The sequence below is a fragment of the Hyla sarda genome, chromosome 6 (assembly GCF_029499605.1).
Source record: "Hyla sarda isolate aHylSar1 chromosome 6, aHylSar1.hap1, whole genome shotgun sequence".
Lineage (NCBI taxonomy): Eukaryota > Metazoa > Chordata > Amphibia > Anura > Hylidae > Hyla > Hyla sarda.
In genome coordinates this window covers 112,429,588-112,448,572 of record NC_079194.1, presented here as the reverse complement: position 1 = coordinate 112,448,572, position 18,985 = coordinate 112,429,588, and the positions used below count along the sequence as shown (strand labels likewise).

General features: G+C 46.6%; 1 protein-coding gene across 1 annotated transcript in view; it reads right to left on the bottom strand.

The window, feature by feature from the left end:
• The window catches only part of LOC130275962 (coiled-coil domain-containing protein 3-like), a 28,685-nt gene extending 14,517 nt beyond the window's left edge, over window positions 1-14,168 (bottom strand). Inside the window, exon 1 of the mRNA XM_056524698.1 lies at window positions 13,726-14,168. Within this exon, the coding sequence (XP_056380673.1) occupies window positions 13,726-14,084 (359 nt within the window). The 5' untranslated portion in view covers window positions 14,085-14,168. The remainder of the gene's footprint in view (window positions 1-13,725) is intronic.
• Window positions 14,169-18,985: the final 4,817 nt, after the last annotated feature.

Below are 18,985 nucleotides of genomic sequence, written 5' to 3'. Positions count from 1 at the left end.
ATACAGTGAAACCTATCCAGAAGAACACCTCTTTGAGAGGACTAGCACCTTATTCACACCAGCTTTTGTGTGAGGAATTTTTACTTTCAGAAATAGTTGTCATTTTCTTTGAGAAGACCACCCTCACAGAAGAACACTTTTTTTTATAGTTGCCAGGTTGCTACATTACCCAATCTTTAAATGCTGTTTTGTGTTAGCATATAATGGGCCTACCACAGTGAAAACTAACTATAGGGGCCCACTGATGAGTAACACAATGGATAACATAAACCTTCCCCTACTGTAAATATACAATATATATACATACACATGGAATGATTAAAGGCACCATTTCTGATATATTCCTGGTGAAAAACTTGCCCGAAGGTCACTGGTGGGGGTGGGGGGTGATCTCTGGTGACTTTTAAGGTCCTGCCAAAAATACATAGACATAAACTATATACAACTAAACATAACAAATGAGTCAGACACACAAGAAATCCATAATCTCCATGAGGTAAAACAATATCTGTTTAAATTGCCTGTATATAGAAAACAGATATGGCCTAAAGAAGGCAGTAGGCACTCCTGTCCACCAAATACATTGTTTACCCTCAGAAAACTTCAGTATTTTGGTTTGTATGTTCTAGTACTACTTTAACATTGTTTTCATCCTGTGGTGGCCCAGCACAGTCCCTCCATCTGCTGCCCATCAGTAGTTGCTGGGGTTATACGAGGTTTCCTGGTTACAAAATATGTTTTTTCAGGTATTGTATAGTCATGCAAAGTATATTTTCTGCTTGTATTCTACACCACAACAAGTTGCACCACAACCTAAAACAATACACTGAGCTTTACAGTATGCAGAGGGATAACATTGCCCCAGTCAGAGCTTGGCCCAGCAAGTGCACATGTCTTGTTCCTCAAACCTGTTATCCTCCCTGAGACTAAAGTTTAATGAGCCAAGGCCTACCTCCAAAGAATAGGCCCCGCAACAAAGCTGTTAATGAGCCTAGCCCAAGTCCTGCTACAAGGAGAGTCCAGACATTTTATTTTCTTCAAGAGGTTTAGCAGGGAGAGAGCTGTACAAGGGCCTTGCTGTCATTTCACTGACTTCTCTATTGTCCTTAGGTCATACCAGTGCTAGCCTGCCTGCCAAGACTTGACTATGCTTCTTTAAGTTTCGTGGATCTCCTGTTCTGAATGCTGGAGCTGGTGACGGGAGCTCGTGATGTCATAGCCCCGCCCCCTCAATGCAAGTCTATGGGAGGAGGTGTGACAGCAGGGCTCTGTACACTGAGGACAAGCAGGGCTCTGTACACTGAGGACAAGCAGGGCTCTGTACACTGAGGACAAGCAGGGCTCTGTACACTGAGGACAAGCAGGGCTCTGTACACTGAGGACAAGCAGGGCTCTGTACACTGAGGACAAGTAGGGCTCTGTGCACTGAGGACAAGCAGGGTTCTGTGCACTGAGGACAAGCAGGTCTCTATACACTGAGGACAAGCAGGGCTCTGTACACTGAGGACAAGCAGGGCTGTGTGCAGTGAGGACAAGCAGGGCTCTGTACACTGAGGACAAGCAGGGCTCTGTACACTGAGGACAAGCAGGGCTCTGTCCACTGAGGACAAGCAGGGCTCTGTACACTGAGGACAAGCAGGGCTGTGTGCAGTGAGGACAAGCAGGGCTCAGTACACTGAGGACAAGCAGGGCTCTGTGCACTGAGGACAAGCAGGGCTCTGTACACTGAGGACAAGCAGGGCTGTGTGCAGTGAGGACAAGCAGGGCTCTGTGCACTGAGGACAAGCAGGGCTTTGTGCACTGAGGACTAGGGATGTCCCGATACCATTTTTTTTAAGACCGAGTACGAGTACCGATACTTTAATTCTAGTACTCGCCAATACCAAATACAAGTACTTTTATATTAAATGGAATCTGACAGCAGGGTGACCCGGTTTCTGGCGCTGCTTACCGTATGATATGTAGGTTCCTTGTTGTGTACAATGGAGGCGGCTGCTGTAGAATGAGCCTAGATTTTTCTCTTCTCCATTGGACAGAACAGGGAATCTGCATTGGCGTCGAGACCAATGTCTCCGGAGCGATTGTGCTGATGTTCACATGGTGAGCAGCGGTAGAAACCGGGTCACCTACTGTAAGATTGCCTTTAATAGTAGGTAGTAGACCCTTGTAGGTAGTATAGATAGTTGCAGCCCCCCCTGTAGACCGCAGCCCCCCTCCCCCCCGAGTAGACAGTGCCCCCTTGTAGACAGTGCCCCCTTGTAAACAACAGCCGCCCCTTGTAGAAAGTGCCACCTTGTAAACAGCAGGCCCCCCTTTGTAGACAATGCTCCCTTGTAAACAGCAGGCCCCCCTTGTAGACAGTGCTCCCTTGTAAACAGCAGCAGCCCCCCTTGTAGACAGTGCACCCTTGCAAACAGCAGCAGACCCCCCCCCCTTGTAAACAGCAGCCCCCCTTGTAGACAGTGCCCCCTTGTAAACAGCAGCAGCCCCCTGTAGACAGTGCCCCCTTGTAAACAGCAGCAGCCCCCCCTGTAGACAGTGCCCCCTTGTAAACAGCAGCAGCCCCCCCTTGTACACAGTGCCCCCTTGTAAATAGCAGCAGCCCCCCCTTGCAGACAGTGCCCCCTTGTAAATAGCAGCAGCCCCCCTTGTAGACAGTGCCCCCTTGTAAATAGCACAGCCCCCCCTTGTAGACAGTGAACCCTTGTAATCAACAGCAGCCCCCCTTGTAGACAGTGCCCCCTTGTAAACAGCAGCAGCCCCCCTAGTACACAGTGCCCCTTTGTAAATAGCAGCAGCCCCCCCTTGTAGACAGTGCCCCCTTGTAAACAGCAGCAGCCCCCCTTGTACACAGTGCCCCCTTGTAAACAGCAGCAGCAGACCCCCCCCCTGCACACAGTGCCCCCTTGTAAACAGCAGCAGCAGACCCCCCCCCTGAACACAGTGCTCCCTTGTAAACAGCAGCAGCAGCCCCCCCTGTACACAGTGCCCCCTTGTAAACAGCAGCAGCCCCCCTTGTAAGCAGCAGCAGCTCCCCTGCCCCCCGTAGTTGCTCACCTGCAGTTGCCGCCCCGCTGCCCGCATTCCCGTTCTGCCATCAGAATCGTAGCCTCCTATGGAGGAGCATGTGACATATACGTCACTCCTCCTTCCTCCGTAGTGTTACGCTGGGCGCATGTGTGTGTCACATGTTCCCCCATAGGACGCCATGATGTGGATGGCAGGACGGGGATGCGGCGAGTGCAGCAGGTATCGGCCTTGGTATCGGGGACATAAAACTAGTATCGGTATCGGGACATCCCTACTGAGGACAAGCAGGGCTCTGTGCAGTAAGGACAAGCAGGGCTCTGTACACTGAGGACAAGCAGGGTTCTGTGCAGTGAGGGCAGTCAGGGCTCTGTGCACTGTGGACAAGCAGGGCTCTGTACACTGAAGACAAGAAGGGCTCTGTACACTGAGGACAAGCAGGGCTCTGTACACTGAGGACAAGCAGGGCTCTGTACACTGAGGACAAGTAGGGCTCTGTACACTAAAGACAAGCAGGATTTTGTACAGTGAGGACAAGCAGGGCTCAGTACACTGAAGACAAGCAGAGCTCTGTACACTGCGGACAAGCAGGGCTCTGTACACTGAGGACAAGCAGGTCTCTATACACTGAGGACAAGCAGGGCTTTGTACACTTATGACTAGCCGGGCTCAGTGCACTGAGGACAGGCAGGGCTCTGTGCACTGAGGACAAGCAGGGATCTGTACACTGAGGACAAGCAGGGCTCTGTACACTGAGGACAAGCAGGGCTCTGTACACTGAGGACAAGCAGGGCTCTGTACACTGAAGACAACCAGGGTTCTGTACACTGAAGACAAGCAGGGCTCAGCACACTGAAGACAAGCAGAGCTCTGTAAACTGAGGAAAAGCAGGGCTCTGTGCAGTGAGGGCAGTCAGGGCTCTGTACACTGAAGACAACCAGGGCTCTGTACACTGAGGACAAGCAGGGCTCTGTGCAGTGAGGACAAGCAGGGCTCTGTACACTGAGGACAAGCAGGGCTCTGTGCACTGAGGACAAACAGGGTTCTTTGCACTGAGGACAAGCAGGGCTCTGTGCACAAGCAGGGCTTTGTACACTGAGGACAAGCAGGGCTCTGTGCAGTAAGGACAAGCAGGGCTCTGTACACTGAGGACAAGCAGGGCTCTGTGCAGTGAGGGCAGTCAGGGCTCTATGCACTGTGGACAAGCAGGGCTCTGTACACTGAGGACAAGCAGGGCTCTGTACACTGAGGACAAGCAGGGCTCTGTACACTGAGGACAAGCAGGGCTCTGTACACTGAGGACAAGCAGGGCTCTGTACACTGAGGACAAGCAAGACTCTGTACACTGAGGACAAACAGGGTTATGTGCACAAGCAGGGCTTTGTACACTGAGGACAAGCAGGGCTCTGTGCAGTAAGGACAAGCAGGGCTCTGTACACTGAGGACAAGCAGGGCTCTGTGCAGTGAGGGCAGTCAGGGCTCTGTGCACTGTGGACAAGCAGGGCTCTGTACACTGAAGACAAGAAGGGCTCTGTACACTGAGGACAAGCAGGGCTCTGTACAATGAGGACAAGCAGGGCTCTGTACACTGAGGACAAGCAGGACTCTGTACACTGAGGACAAACAGGGCTCTGTACACTGAAGACAAGCAGGGCTTTGTACAGTGCGGACAAGCAGGGCTCGGTACACTGAAGACAAGCAGAGTTCTGTACAATAAGGAAAAGCAGGGCTCTGTACACTGAGGACAAACAGGGTTCTGTACACTAAGGACAAGCAGGGCTCTGTACACTGAGGACAAACAGGGCTCTGTACACTAAAGACAAGCAGGGCTTTGTACAGTGAGGACAAGCAGGGCTCAGTACACTGAAGACAAGCAGGGCTCAGCACACTGAAGACAAGCAGAGCTCTGTACACTGAGGAAAAGCAGGGCTCTGTGCAGTGAGGGCAGTCAGGGCTCTGTGCACTGTGGACAAGCAGGGCTCTGTACACTGAGGACAAGCAGGGCTCAGTGCACTGAGGACAAGCAGGGCTCTGTACACTGAGGACAAGCAGGGCTCTGTACACTGAGGACAAGCAGGGCTCTGTACACTGAGGACAAGCAGGGCTCTGTACACTGAGGACAAGCAGGGTTATGTGCACAAGCAGGGCTTTGTACACTGAGGACAAGCAGGGCTCTGTGCAGTAAGGACAAGCAGGGCTCTGTACACTGAGGACAAGCAGGGCTCTGTGCAGTGAGGGCAGTCAGGGCTCTGTACACTGAAGAGAAGCAGGGCTCTGTACACTGAGGACAAGCAGGGGTCTGTACACTGAGGACAAGCAGGGCTCTGTACACTGAGGACAAGCAGGACTCTGTACACTGAGGACAAACAGGGCTCTGTACACTGAAGACAAGCAGGGCTTTGTACAGTGAGGACAAGCAAGGCTCGGTACACTGAAAACAAGCAGAGTTCTGTACACTAAGGAAAAGCAGGGCTCTGTACACTGAGGACAAACAGGGTTCTGTACACTAAGGACAAGTAGGGCTCTGTACACTGAGGACAAACAGGGCTCTGTACACTAAAGACAAGCAGGGCTTTGTACAGTGAGGACAAGCAGGGCTCAGTACACTGAAGACAAGCAGGGCTCAGTACACTGAAGACAAGCAGAGCTCTGTACACTGAGGACAAGCAGGGCTCTGTACACTGAGGACAAGCAGGTCTCTATACACTGAGGACAAGCAGGGCTCTGTACACTGAGGACAAGCAGGGCTCAGTGCACTGAGGACAGGCAGGGCTCTGTGCACTGAGGACAAGCAGGGCTCTGTGCACTGAGGACAAGCAGGGATCTGTACACTGAGGACAAGCAGGGCTTTGTGCAGTGAGGACAAGCAGGGCTCTGTACACTGAGGACAGGCAGGGCTCTGTACACTGAAGACAACCAGGCCTCTGTACACTGAGGACAAGCAGGGCTTTGTGCAGTGAGGACAAGCAGGGCTCTGTGCAGTGAGGTTCTGTGACATGCTTCCAGCTCAGGGTGCGTTCACATGGAGTAAATCAAGAGGAATTCATGCCGAAATATTTACGGGAGGAAAAAATATTTTTTTTTTGTGCGAAACTTGTGCCAAATTTGCGTGGAATTTGCACGGAATTGTGCGGAATTGCGCACTGAAATGCAAATTCTGTGCAAATTCCGCACAAATTCCATGCGAAAACAATGTCGGGCGGAATTTATTTTAGCCATTGACTTCTATTGATTTCTGCTCGCGGATTCCGCTTGAAGAATGAACATGTTCTTTCTTCAAGCGGAACGGAATTCAGTGTCGGAATTCCGCTAGCAGAATTTCCGCAGTGTGAACAGGACATTAAAGTCAATGGGCAGAGGAGATGTGAATAAATTTGGAGCAGAGAATTCAAGAGGAATTACTCGAGCTAAATAACTGTTTCCTGCAACTGTTTCGACTATAAGGTAGGTGTTTACTACTGTATTCCTAGAAGTAGTACTGTAGACATGAAGCACGATCACTAAAAATAGCGCTTCTAGTTCCCCAAAAGCCAAAATGCTTGTCCCCTCCCTGCAGGCCTATTAACTTAACAAGCCTTTAAACATTTTCAGTGGCTATGAATTCTGGCCTGAGACATTACTCATTACATTTAGGATAATCCAGCTTGACGTTTACTATACTGGGAGTCCCAGAGCTGTCTGAGGATTTATGTCCCTCTGCTATATTGGTTGCACCCCATTAAATCTCTGCTTTCACCTTTTATTAGATCATCGCCACCTAGGAGGTTAAATATTGTGATCTGTCAATATACATCAACCGTCTGCAGCTAGGATTGCCACTCGGCCCGTATTTTACCGGCACAGCCGGTATTTTGACCACCCCTCCGGTATTTTTATATAAAAAATACCGCCAATGCAATGGGCGGTATTTATCCAACCAATCCTACAACTCCCGGAATGTCACACTAAAACCTATACAACAGCTGGAGGCACCCTTGATTGGGAAACACTGACCTATACTATATACTAAAATATAGTCCAACATGCTGGGAGTTGTAGTTGTGCAACAGCTGGAGGCACCCCTGGTTGGGAAACACTGACCTATACTATATACTAAAATATAGTCCAACATGCTGGGAGTTGTAGTTGTGCAACAGCTGGAGGCACCCCTGGTTGGGAAACACTGACCTAAACTATACACTGTTATATAGTCCAACATGCTATGAGTTGTAGTTTTGCAACAGCTGGAGGCACCCCTGGTTGGGAAACACTGACCTATAATATATACTACTATATAGTCCTACATGCTGGGAGTTGTAGTTTTCGTTGGGGCAGCTGCTGAGCCACAGGCTGTATCAGGACATGCTGGGAGTTGTAGTTAGTAACTGCAACTCACAAATTTAATTTAAAAAAAGCGATCAAAAAGTCACATCCAAACAAAAATGGTTCTGTTAAAAACTGCAGATTGGGGCACAACAAAATAAAATAAGTACATTTAAAAAAAAAGTAATAGGGGTTAGAATAGGACAAAATTCCCCCCGCATATGTGTATCCTGTGATGTGACGCATATATAATTAATTACGCAAATTAGTATGGCCGGTATTTTTTGGGCAAGAAAGATGGCAACCCTATCTGCAGCTGGAAAACCAAATGTGCCGGCATATAAAGGTCTTTGGGGGTCTAGCAGATGTTTGTAGATTTTAATCATCTTACTATGCCCTGGTAGGCGTACCTCCAGTGCCCTCAACTACAAAACATAATATTCATGGCTAATTTTCGAAGGAAGAATCAGCACTGGATGCCTCAAATGTTGCGCCCAGTGTCCACCAGCTTGCCAGGGCTGGAATCAACTAAATGTCCACTGAATGCACGATACAGCACCAGTCATGAGGTCTGGTATAATTGCAGGCTTAAGTGTTTATTGCACCAAAAAACAGGTATGCAACGTTTCGGCTAGAAAGCCTTTTTTAAGAACCTTCCTCTTGAGAAAGGCTTTTAGCCGAAATATCGCATACGTGTTTTTTGGTGCAATAAACACTTAAAGGGGTACTCCGGTGGAAAACTTTTTTTTTATGAACTGGTGCCAGAAAGTTAAACAGATTTGTAAATTACTTCAATCAAAAAATCTTTATCCTTCCAGTACTTATTAGCAGCTGTATGCTACAGAGGAAATTCTTTGCTTTTTGAATTTCTTTTTTGTCTTGTCCACAGTGTCCTCTGCTGACAGGAACTGTCCAGAGCATCAAAGGTTTGTTATGGGGATTTTCTCCTGCTCTGGACAGTTCCTGATACGGGCATCAGGTGTCAGCAGAAAGCACTGTGGACAAGACAAAAAAGAAATTCAAAAAGAAAAGAATTTCCTCTGTAGCATACAGCTGCTAAAAAGTACTGGAAGGATAAAGATGTTTTAATAGAAGTAATTTACAAATCTGTTTAACTTTCTGGCACCAGTTGATTCAAAAACAAATGTTTTCAACCAGATTATCCTTGCAATAAGACCGGACCTCATGACTGGTGCTGTATCTGGCATTCGGTGGACGCTTTAGTAAAATTCATGACTATGTGGCCTAATGGATTTGACAAAGCAGTGTAGTAGTGGCCCAGTAGTTAAGGACACTTTGTGTAAACAACAACAGCGAATCTCTAGTAGTGGCCATGCATGGTGCCATATTTGGCTAGATGGAATTATCAGGCTAATAGATGCATGGGAAATTATGAAGATCATTCTTCTATGGGTGAGAGGAGGGGGTGCAGGTCAACAAGTGTACATTTTGGCAAACAATTTTTCTAACAGTGATTTTACACTAAGATTGTACTTTCTGTGGCAAATATACATCGGGGACCTGTCAAAATGGGATGCAGACATATACAAGCTTGGAGAGGCAATCATTCCTTTGACTTGAATGGCCTGATCGTTTGAGTCTCAGAAATAACTTTCCCACTGGTCTCCTGTACCCCAATAAGTTTGGGCCAAACTACCAGGTGTCCTACTATATAGTGATTTGTAAAGAAAACTGCCACTTTAAAGGAGAACTCCCATTTGTAAAAACGTATCCCCTATCCTGAGGATACGTGATAAGTGTCAGAATATGGGGGGTCCGATCGCTGGGACTCCCCATAATCTCCCGGATGACTCCCCGGCTCTCCTCTTGAATGGGGCATCTTGATCACAGCACAAGGCTGCGGCCAACAAGCCCCCTCCATGCATCTCTATGGGAGAGCCGGAGCGCTGCCCTCGGCAATCTCTGGCTCTGCCATAGAGCTGCATGGAGGGGACGTGTCGGCCGTAGCTTCGTGTTGTGGTCGACACTGCTCTTTTCATGCAGAGAGTGGGGGCGCAGTGCAGGAGCTCAGATAGGGGATACATTTTTTATAACAAGAGCTCTTCTTTAAAGTGTAGCTCCCACCAAGTACTATATAATCTAATTATGTCCCTACCTAGTAGTAATCTAGCACTAACCCCCTACCTGGCTTCAAAGCATTTTTTAATCGCATTAATAGAGCAGATTTAGTGCTTCTAAATCTGCTCTATAAAGCAGGGCAGGAAGCAGCGCTTCCCAGCAGGCTTGATGTCACTGATGCCTTGCTGGGCGCTTGCTTCCGCCCTCACATCGTCTATGCATGAGTGTTTTATTTATCTAATAGGGTGCCTCCAGCTGTTTCCCAACTACAACTCCCAGCATGCCATGATTGCTATTAGCTGTCAGGCCATGCTGAGAATTGTAGTTGTGAAACAGCTGGAGGCACCCTATTGTCTAATGTCATAGTGTCACAAAATGCCTCCCGCGAGCGCTACCATCACCGCTAGCGGGGTCCCTGTGCCCACTAGCGGTGTCAAATGTGCCCCCCCCCGCGAGCGCGATCGCTACCATCACTGCTAGCGGGGTCCCTGTGCCCGCTAGTGGTGTCAAATGTGCCCCCCGCGAGCGCTACCATCACCGCTAGCGGGGTCCCTGTGCCCACTAGCGGTGTCACAAGAATGCCAAGCGCGGCTCTGTTCCCCGTCCCTGTCAGCTGTCAGGGTACGGGAACAGATTTAAAAGCCTCGTGCGCAGCTAACGTAGTGCTGCGCATGCGCAGCACTACGCAAATAGCGTAGGGCTAACGCCAGGCTCCTAGCGCTGCCTAGTCTCAGGGTACGGGAATAGATTTAAAACCTTTGCGCGCGGCTAACGTAGTACTGCGCAGGCGCAGCACTACGCAAATAGTGTAGGGCTAACGTAGGCAGCGCTAGGAGCCTGGCGTTAGCCCTAAGCTATTTGCGTAGTACTGCACATGCGCAGTACTTCATTAGCTGCGCGCGAGGCTTTTAAATCTATTCCCGTACCCTGACAGCTGACAGGGAACAGAGCTGCGCTCGGCATTCTTGTGACACCGCTAGTGGGCACAGGGACCCCGCTAGCGGTGATGGTAGCGATCGCACTCGCGGGGGGCACATGTGACACTAGTGAGCACAGGGAGAGGGTAAAGGGGGCGGGCGGGGCCGTGCGCGAGGCCAGTGGAGCTGGCCAATGCGCGCAGCCCCAGCTATCAGCGTGCTCACTCTCGCCTGTTTGATTGACAGCCAGAAGCGAGCACCGCAGTGCCTGAATTTCGACTCATTGCCAGTCTTCAATGAGTCGAAATTCAGTAGTGACATCACTGCCGAATGCATTCGGCCACTAGGAGGGCGATCCCTAGTGGCCGAAATTAAAAGTGATTTTAAACTTGTTTTTTTTTTTTATTAAAGTATATTAGAGATATGTTGTAGTACTTAAGTACTACAACATATCAATTTTTGTACTTCATGACAGTGCCCATTTAAGTTAACAGTTGCTTATTTAATACAGTGCTCCAAATCCCCTTCAAAGATATAAGGTTATTGATACAATCCTGGTTGTTTGTAGCTACCACAGTGTAATGACTGAGGTCAAAGTATACTGTACACTATACCGTAAGCTCCCTCTGTTGGTGGCAGCAGGTAGCAAGAATGTTATAATTTTGTGTATGTGGTGAATATGGAACTCTGTATTGGAAAACTGAAAAAAGTATATTAGAAAATGATTCAGCAGAGAAATGTGGAATCATTTGTAGAATTTCAAGGGAAAACATTCACTTTAGGTGAACAACAAAAGAAAATTCAAATTTAGCTTTACACGGCAAAACAGGACACAAAGGTGTCAACATGACTAAACTTCTCTTTGAACCAATAATTTCAAGTGTTGCTACTACATATTGTACTTTGCATTGACAAGTGTGAACTAATTGTTGCCTTGCAATGGCACTTAATCAACCACATGACACCTGCAATGAATCTTATCATTTAAAGGCGTACTCCGGTGCTAAGACATCTTATCCCCTATCCAAAGGATAGGGGATAAGATGCCTGATCGCGGAGGGTCCCGCCGCTGGGGACCCCGTGACCTTGCACGCAGCCCCCCAATACAATCTGTCCCCAGAGCATGTTCGCTCCGGGTCTGATTACTGGCCCCTCAATGCAAGCCTATGGAAGGGGGCGTGCATAGGCTTGCATTGAGGGGGAGGAGCATGACATCACACGGGGGCGGGGCCGTGACATCATAATGCTCCGGCCCCGTGATCGCCAGTAATCAGACACGGAGCGAACATGCGGGACCCCCGCAATCAGGCATCTTATCCCCTATCCTTTGGATAGGAGATAAGATGTCTTAGCGCCGGAGTACCCCTTTAAGCATTCCCACCTTTCATTACCATTTCCCTCACTCACATTTAATCACACTGACCCAATAAATTACCATTCATATACAGGTGAAACTCGAAAATTTTAATATTATGCAAAGTTAATTTCTTTCAGTAATGTAACTTAAAAGGTGAAACTAATATATGAGAGGGACTCATTACATGCAAAGCAAGATAGTTCAAGCCGTGATTTGTCATAATTGTAATGATTATGGTTACAGCACATGAAAAGCCCAAAGTCCAGCCAATTACTATGATTTGGGGAGCCATGTCATCTGCTGGGGTTGGTCACTGTACTTAATTAAAGGGGTTCTACCTACTTGTGGCAGTTAGTTAGTATTGTAGCTATATGTTATTATGGCTTTTTTTCCGGTTGCTCACGGTACTGTATGTGGTGTTTTTCTTACCTTGGTTCCAGACCCGGAAGCTGGTTTCTTCATTTGCTTCCTGCCTTGACCACTTTTTTTTTTCTTCCGCCGCTATCTTACCATAGGGACGTCTCCATGGAGGGTGGTGTGTGGGAGGCCGGCCTGCCCCTCGCTCCGTACGTGCCCGCCTCCTGCGTGACTGAATCCTCTGGCGTCATCAGCGCGTACCTCCTTACTTTCAGCTTCTTCTAAGCTGAATGCGGATTGGGCTGCTTTTGGCGAATCGGATCCCGTGATGGGCGCATGCGCAGTTCGTCCTCGCTCAGGAGGGTCATCTGCGCATGTGCCATTGTGATGTCAGCCTCGGGCCTGACGCGCTGGGGGATTATTAACCCTAACCTTGCCAGAGGGGAGTCCCTAAGCGCTGGACAGCTCCCGAAGGTTTGCTATGGCAGTGTTTCCGCAACAGCTGGAGGCACCCTCGTTGGGAAACACTGCAATAGCAAACCTTCGGGAGCTGTCCAGTGCTCAAGGACTCCCCACTGGCAAGGTTAGGGTTAACAATCCCCCAGCGCGTCAGGCCCGAGGCTGACATCACAATGGCACATGCGCAGATGACCCTCCTGAGCGAGGACGAACTGCACATGCGCCCATCACGGGATTCGATTCGCCGAAAGCAGCCCAATACGCATTCAGCTTAGAAGAAGCTGAAAATAAGGAGGTGCGCGCTGATGACGTCAGAGGATTCAGTCACGCGGGAGACGGGCACGTACGGAGCGAGGGGCAGGCCGGCCTCCCACACACCACCCTCCATGGTGACGTCCCGATGGCAAGATGGCGGCGGAAGAAAAAAAGAGTGGTCGAGGCAAGGCAGGAAGCAAATGAAGAAACCAGCTTCTGGGTTTGGAACCAAGGTAAGAAAAACACCACATACAGTACCGTGTACTACCGGAAAAAAAGCCATAATAACATATAGCTACAGTACTAACTAACTGCCACAAGTAGGTTAAGGCAGTGGAGAACCCCTTTAAGTCCACGCATTCGTCTACCAGGAGATTTTGGAGCATTTCTTGTTTCCTTTCCTCTCCCCCCCTCTCCAAGAGGTAGATGCCTACTGCCCCTCTGTTATCGGGCAACTGGTATCTGCCTCATGGGGAGTTTTTGCCTTCTTCTGGATCAACTTAGTAGGGTTATAGGTTGAACTTGATGGAATCGAGTCTTTTTTCAACATTGTTTACTATGTTACTATATATGAGTGAAAAATGAAGCAACTTTGCAAAAGGTCTCTTAAAATCTTTATTTGATGTATGCCGCTCCTAGGCAGCCCTTTATTTATAGGCTTCTGAGAACTAATGGACAGATGTATGACTGCAGGATCACACTATACACAGCGTTGCTTGGAGACTGTAACCACTGAGACATATAGGTCTGTAAAGCTGCATACACAAAATGGTCAAGATTGATCAAGACTAATGGTCAAGATTAATCAAGATTATTTGAATTGGTCGCTGAGGTGCATTGAAAGAATACAATATGGTTGCAAAGGTATACACACTCTCTATATAAAGCTTTGCTAATAGTTAAAAACATTTTAGAAATCCCCCCCCCCCCCCTTCTCGATTAAGGCAAATATATATCACAGACCTATATTACCTTAGGAAGAAATAATAGGAGTTGTTCTCCATCACGGTGTATGAGTGACAGTTGAAGTAGCCGAGCCCTGTGACATTGAGTCGTGATCCTGCTGGAACTTCCAACATGCTTCCCCAGCCCTGGTCACATAATAACTCAATCTCTGCAGAATAGAACAGGTCAGAGTTATACTGCCAGGGTAGGTAGTTGTAGACACTATAACTATCCTTATGAAGAGCCAACACCTTGGCAAACACCACAGTCTCTACCAATTCCGCTCTGCAGGCTTCAGTCTGTGGTCTCCAATCTTGCGGCATCTGGCATCCCTTAAGCACTCCGAACATGATGCTACCAACCACGATGAGCCTTAAGACCAGCATTGTATCAGCTCTGAAGCGGCAGATGCCAAACACACTGCAGTTCCTTCCTGGATCTCCTCTAGATAAACGTTGGCAGACTATCCAAGGACAAGCCAGGGATTCGTCCAGTTTAAGAAATGGCTCCAGATATCAAGAACAATGCCAATGAATATCAAAACGCAAAGGAATTCCTGAGATCAGTCAATGTCTTATTCCACTGGTGGACTTTTCAGAGATGGAGGGGTATCTTTAGTTCTGTGAGAAAGTGCCTGTCTTTGTTGAGCGGCCAAACAGAACCATCAATAAGATGAGGAAGGTTCTTCTCCCCCAGGCTATGTGGACTAAGTGTGCCAAGACCTCTCTTTGTGCTCCAGGTCACTCTCTTTGGCTTCTTTCCCTGGCTCCTAACTCCATCCCTCTGAACACAAGGACAGGCTGCACGAAAGGAGATACTTGTGGTAAAGCTTGGAACACGTTCTAGGGTCTGTGTGATGCTGAGACTCTGCGTATGGATAAAGTCTGTCGCTCATTAAAGTCCATTCAATCGACGGCAAATTCCTAACCTAAGGACAGATCAGTTTTAAGCCTCAGCCTGTTGCATTTTGCAGCCTCCAGAATGTATTGTTGTCTGCAGAACCTTTCCTAAGGAATTACAGAAGCATCTTAAGAACTCTCCTCCTTGTTTGAAGACCCTATAGGGACAAAGAAATCTCCATTACATACGTAATATGCTCCTTGAGATTGTCTTGACAGGCTGCAACCCCATTTAGGATTTGAGTATTTGAGTGTAATAGGAGCCCCATCTTCTGCCCTCCCACTTTAGTCTATACAACATGCATATTTAACTGATTAAAGGGTAAAAAAAAATCTGCACGAGCCTTAAGGAGCTGCTTCGGAACTTGAGACTATAAGCAACGTAAGCAGCAAATTGGCAAAGTACTACGAAGTATTAACCATAACTTTCCCAAATGATGTGGGGGAGGGAGAGCTTCCTTGGCACAGATAAGGTAGTAATATAGGCAAACAGAACAGATTCTTTCCTTGCTTGAAGCTCTCTCACTGCAAATGACTCAATACAATGTACATATCACAACCCCCTGCAGTAATGGTTCAAGCCAATGAAGCTTTATGATCATCATGTGTACATAGTCCTGTGTATTGGACTAATCCTTCCTTTCACATTACTGTGTTGGTTTGCCTAACATAGTAAAGTTTAATTGTAGTATAAAGAAAAGTCCTGCAAATTACTAATACTGTAGATCATGTTAGAATTCTTCAGCATCTCTGCTTGCTGTCAGCAACTAGTACTTATAAACTGAATACCACTATAGATCTGATGCTGAATGCAATTGTATCCAGTCTATACGATTTTCTGTAAGTTAAGCAGTCTATACCTCAGATTGCATTCCCAGCACACTTTTTGCATCTGTTAAACGTATTGTTAAAATGGATGCCCTAAAATCGTATGGGATCGTATGCTAAAAAATCAGATGTATGGTCGTATGACTTTACATAGTTTTGTTCGTTTTATGGAAAAAAAAATCACATCCTTTTTTATGTTTCTTGATCTTTCTAGACTATTCCTAAGCCACTGCACGTGTGTAAAAACAAAATTGCGTGCAATGAAACAAATCAAAACATACAGTGATACAATTCAATCTGACTTATATAGACAGTAATGTTAAAAAGTCAGATACAATTTAAATTTGTTTTGAATCAGGACAAAAAATTGTGATCAAACACAGATCGGGACAAAAAATTGTGATCAAACACAGATCGGGACAAAAAATTGTGATCAAACACAGATCGGAACAAAAAATTGTGATCAAACACAGATCGGGACAAAAAATTGTGATCAAACACAGATCGGGACAAAAAATTGTGATCAAACACAGATCGGGACAAAAAATTGTGATCAAACACAGATCGAGACAAAACATTGTGATCAAACACAGATCGGGACAAAAAAATGTGATCAAACACAGATCGGGACAAAAAATTGTGATCAAACACAGATCGGGACAAAAAATTGTGATCAAACACAGTTTTCCACCCAATTAAAAATCGGGTGAAAACGTAAACAGAATAAATGTTAGATACCAATTGCCAAAAGAAGTCAATGATATGTCTAGATAAGCGTTTCTAAACCAATGTTCTTCCAGTTGTTTTGCAAAAGTTGAAGGCACACTAGTTGGGAAACACTGGTCTAGATATAAGATTCTATATGATTTTCAAGGATAGAATTCTATAAACTTAATAGATGCCAAAAATGGTGATGTGAGTGCAGCCTTTTCTGTATGGGTACATTATTATACAAGAGACAAAAAACTGATCCTACATACACCACATATAAAGAAGGAAGGCATTTAAATACATTTAAAGGGGTACTCCACTGCCCCAGTGCGCGGAACATTTTGTTCCAAACACTGGGTGCGGGCTGCAGGGGTCGTGACATCACGGCCACGGCCCTCGTGACGTCACGCCATGCCCCCTCAATGCAAGTCTATCAGAGGGAACGTTGCAGCTTTTCCCCGGTAATAACAATAATGGCGGCAGTAGGGCCCCATATAGAATCCCAGATCCTACAAACTGCTCCCAATTGTAGAGAGAACAATAGATATTTATAGGAAAATTGCCATAAATGTATTCCCATAATAGTCAATCTTCTATTTAACCACTGAAGGACTCAGGGCATACCTGTACGCCCTGAGTCTGCTCCCTTTCTATAATGCGGGGCCAAGGCGGGGCCCGCATCATAGTGGGTCGGGCCCGGCCTCTAACAATTGTTAGAGGCCGGGACACGTGGCTAATAGCGGGTGGCACTGATCGCGGTGCCACGTGCTATTAATCCTTTAGACATGGCATTCAAAGTTGATCGCCATGTCTAAAGTGAAAGTAAACTACTCCCGGCTAGCTAAGTCGGCTGTTTGGGACCGCCAGGGCGAAATTGCGGCTTCCTGAACAGCTGGAACACACAAGGAGGGCCCTTCCCTTCCTCCTGCGTGTCCGATCGCCAAATGACCGCTCAGTGCCCGAGATCCAGGCATGAGCAGTGAAGCGGCAGAATCATTGATCAATGTTATCCTATGGGATAACAATGATCAATGTAAAAGATCACTATGGGGGCTATAACATTGCAAAAAAAAGTAAAAAAAAAAAAAAGTTAATAATTGATCTTTATAAACTTTTTTTTCCACTTTTTTTTCCAATTTTTTTTCATTAAACCCCTTCCCTAATAAAAGTTTTAAAGTTTGAATCACCCTCCTTTTCCTATAAAAAAAAAAAAGAACCGGTGTAAATAGAAATAAAAATAAACATACCTGGTATTGCTGTGTGCCGAAATGTCCAAGTTATAAAAATATATTGTTAATTAAACTGCACGGTCAATGGCATGTGGGCAAAACAATTCCAAAGTCCAAAATAGCGTATTTTTGGTCACTTTTTATAACATAAAAAAATAAATAAAAAGCGATCAAAAAGTCTGATCGATACAAAAATGGAAGTGCTAAAAACTTCAGATCAGGGCTAAAAAAAAATGAGCCCTCATACCGCCTGGTAAGCGGAAAAATAAAAAAGTTATAGGGGTCAGAAGATGATAATTTTAATCGTATTCATTTTCCTGCATGTAGTTATGATTTTTTCCAGAGGTACGACAAAATCAATCCTATATAAGTAGGGTATCATTTTAACCATATGGCCCTACAGAATAAAGAGAAGGTGTAATTTGTACCAAAAAATGTAGTACGTAGAAACGGAAGCCCCCAAAAGTTACAAAATTGTGTTTTTTCTTCAATTTTGTCGCATAATGATTTTTTTTTCTGTTTCGCTGTAGATTTTTGGGTAAAATGACTGATGTCACTGCAAAATAGAATTGGTGGTGCAAAAAATAAGCCATCATATGGATTTTTAGGTGCAAAATTGAAAGATTTATGATTTTTGAAAGGTGAGGAGGGAAAAACAAAAGTGCAAAAACGGAAAAACCCCGAGTCCTTAAGAAATGCCTGACATAAATAAGACAATGCAGTAACTATATAGTGATATATAGGTGTCCCGCATGAAATATAGGAATTACCTGGATGACTGCATGTAGACTTTAGCAGAAGAAACAAGAAGAATTTAGCACAGTCCTGGGCACTGTCTTGATTCCTGCAGATCCATCTTGTGGGTGCCACCAATCAACTTCCTTCTGTATCTGTGGTATCTGTGGTTCTGTTCTGGGGTTTTCACTGCTTCTTCCCGTCTTCTCTAAAATCAGATCCATGGACTTGCAATGACAAACTTACATTTCTCTCACCCCAGGGCAATAAGAAAGAATGCAATGTGGAATGTGACTGTAGCGTGAGCTGTAAGGATGTTGTATGGCCACTAGATGGGGCTGTTCACACAGGCAAAATAGTAAGGAAACGGGGAGGCAGAGATAAATGAAGACTCATTGAGATCTCTTTGACTGGAAAACTAATTACTTGAAATGGCCGGTGCCTCTCTATATGTGATCCATTTGAGCTACAGGCTGGAAAACGCAATGCATTCAACCCTACCATGTTGATAAATCTGTCTGGAAAAACAGCAACATGGCTGCCCTCACAGCTTCCATCAAGCAGGAATATTAAAGGGATAGTCCAGTGGTGAAAAATGTATCCACTATCCCGACCGCTGGGGCCCCCTGCGATCTCCTGTATGGGGCCCCGGCTCGAAGGCCAGATAGCGGGTGTCGACCCCCGCACGAAGCTGCGGCTGACACGCCCCCTGAATACATCGTTATGGTAGAGCCGGAGATTGCCGAAGGCAGCGCTCTGGCTCTGCCATAGAGTTGTATTGAGGGGACGTGTCAGCCGCAGCTTCGTGCAGTGGTCAATACACCCCTTCACGCGTGCTGCCGGGGCCCCGTACAGGAGGTCAGAGGTCCTTAGCATAGGGGATAA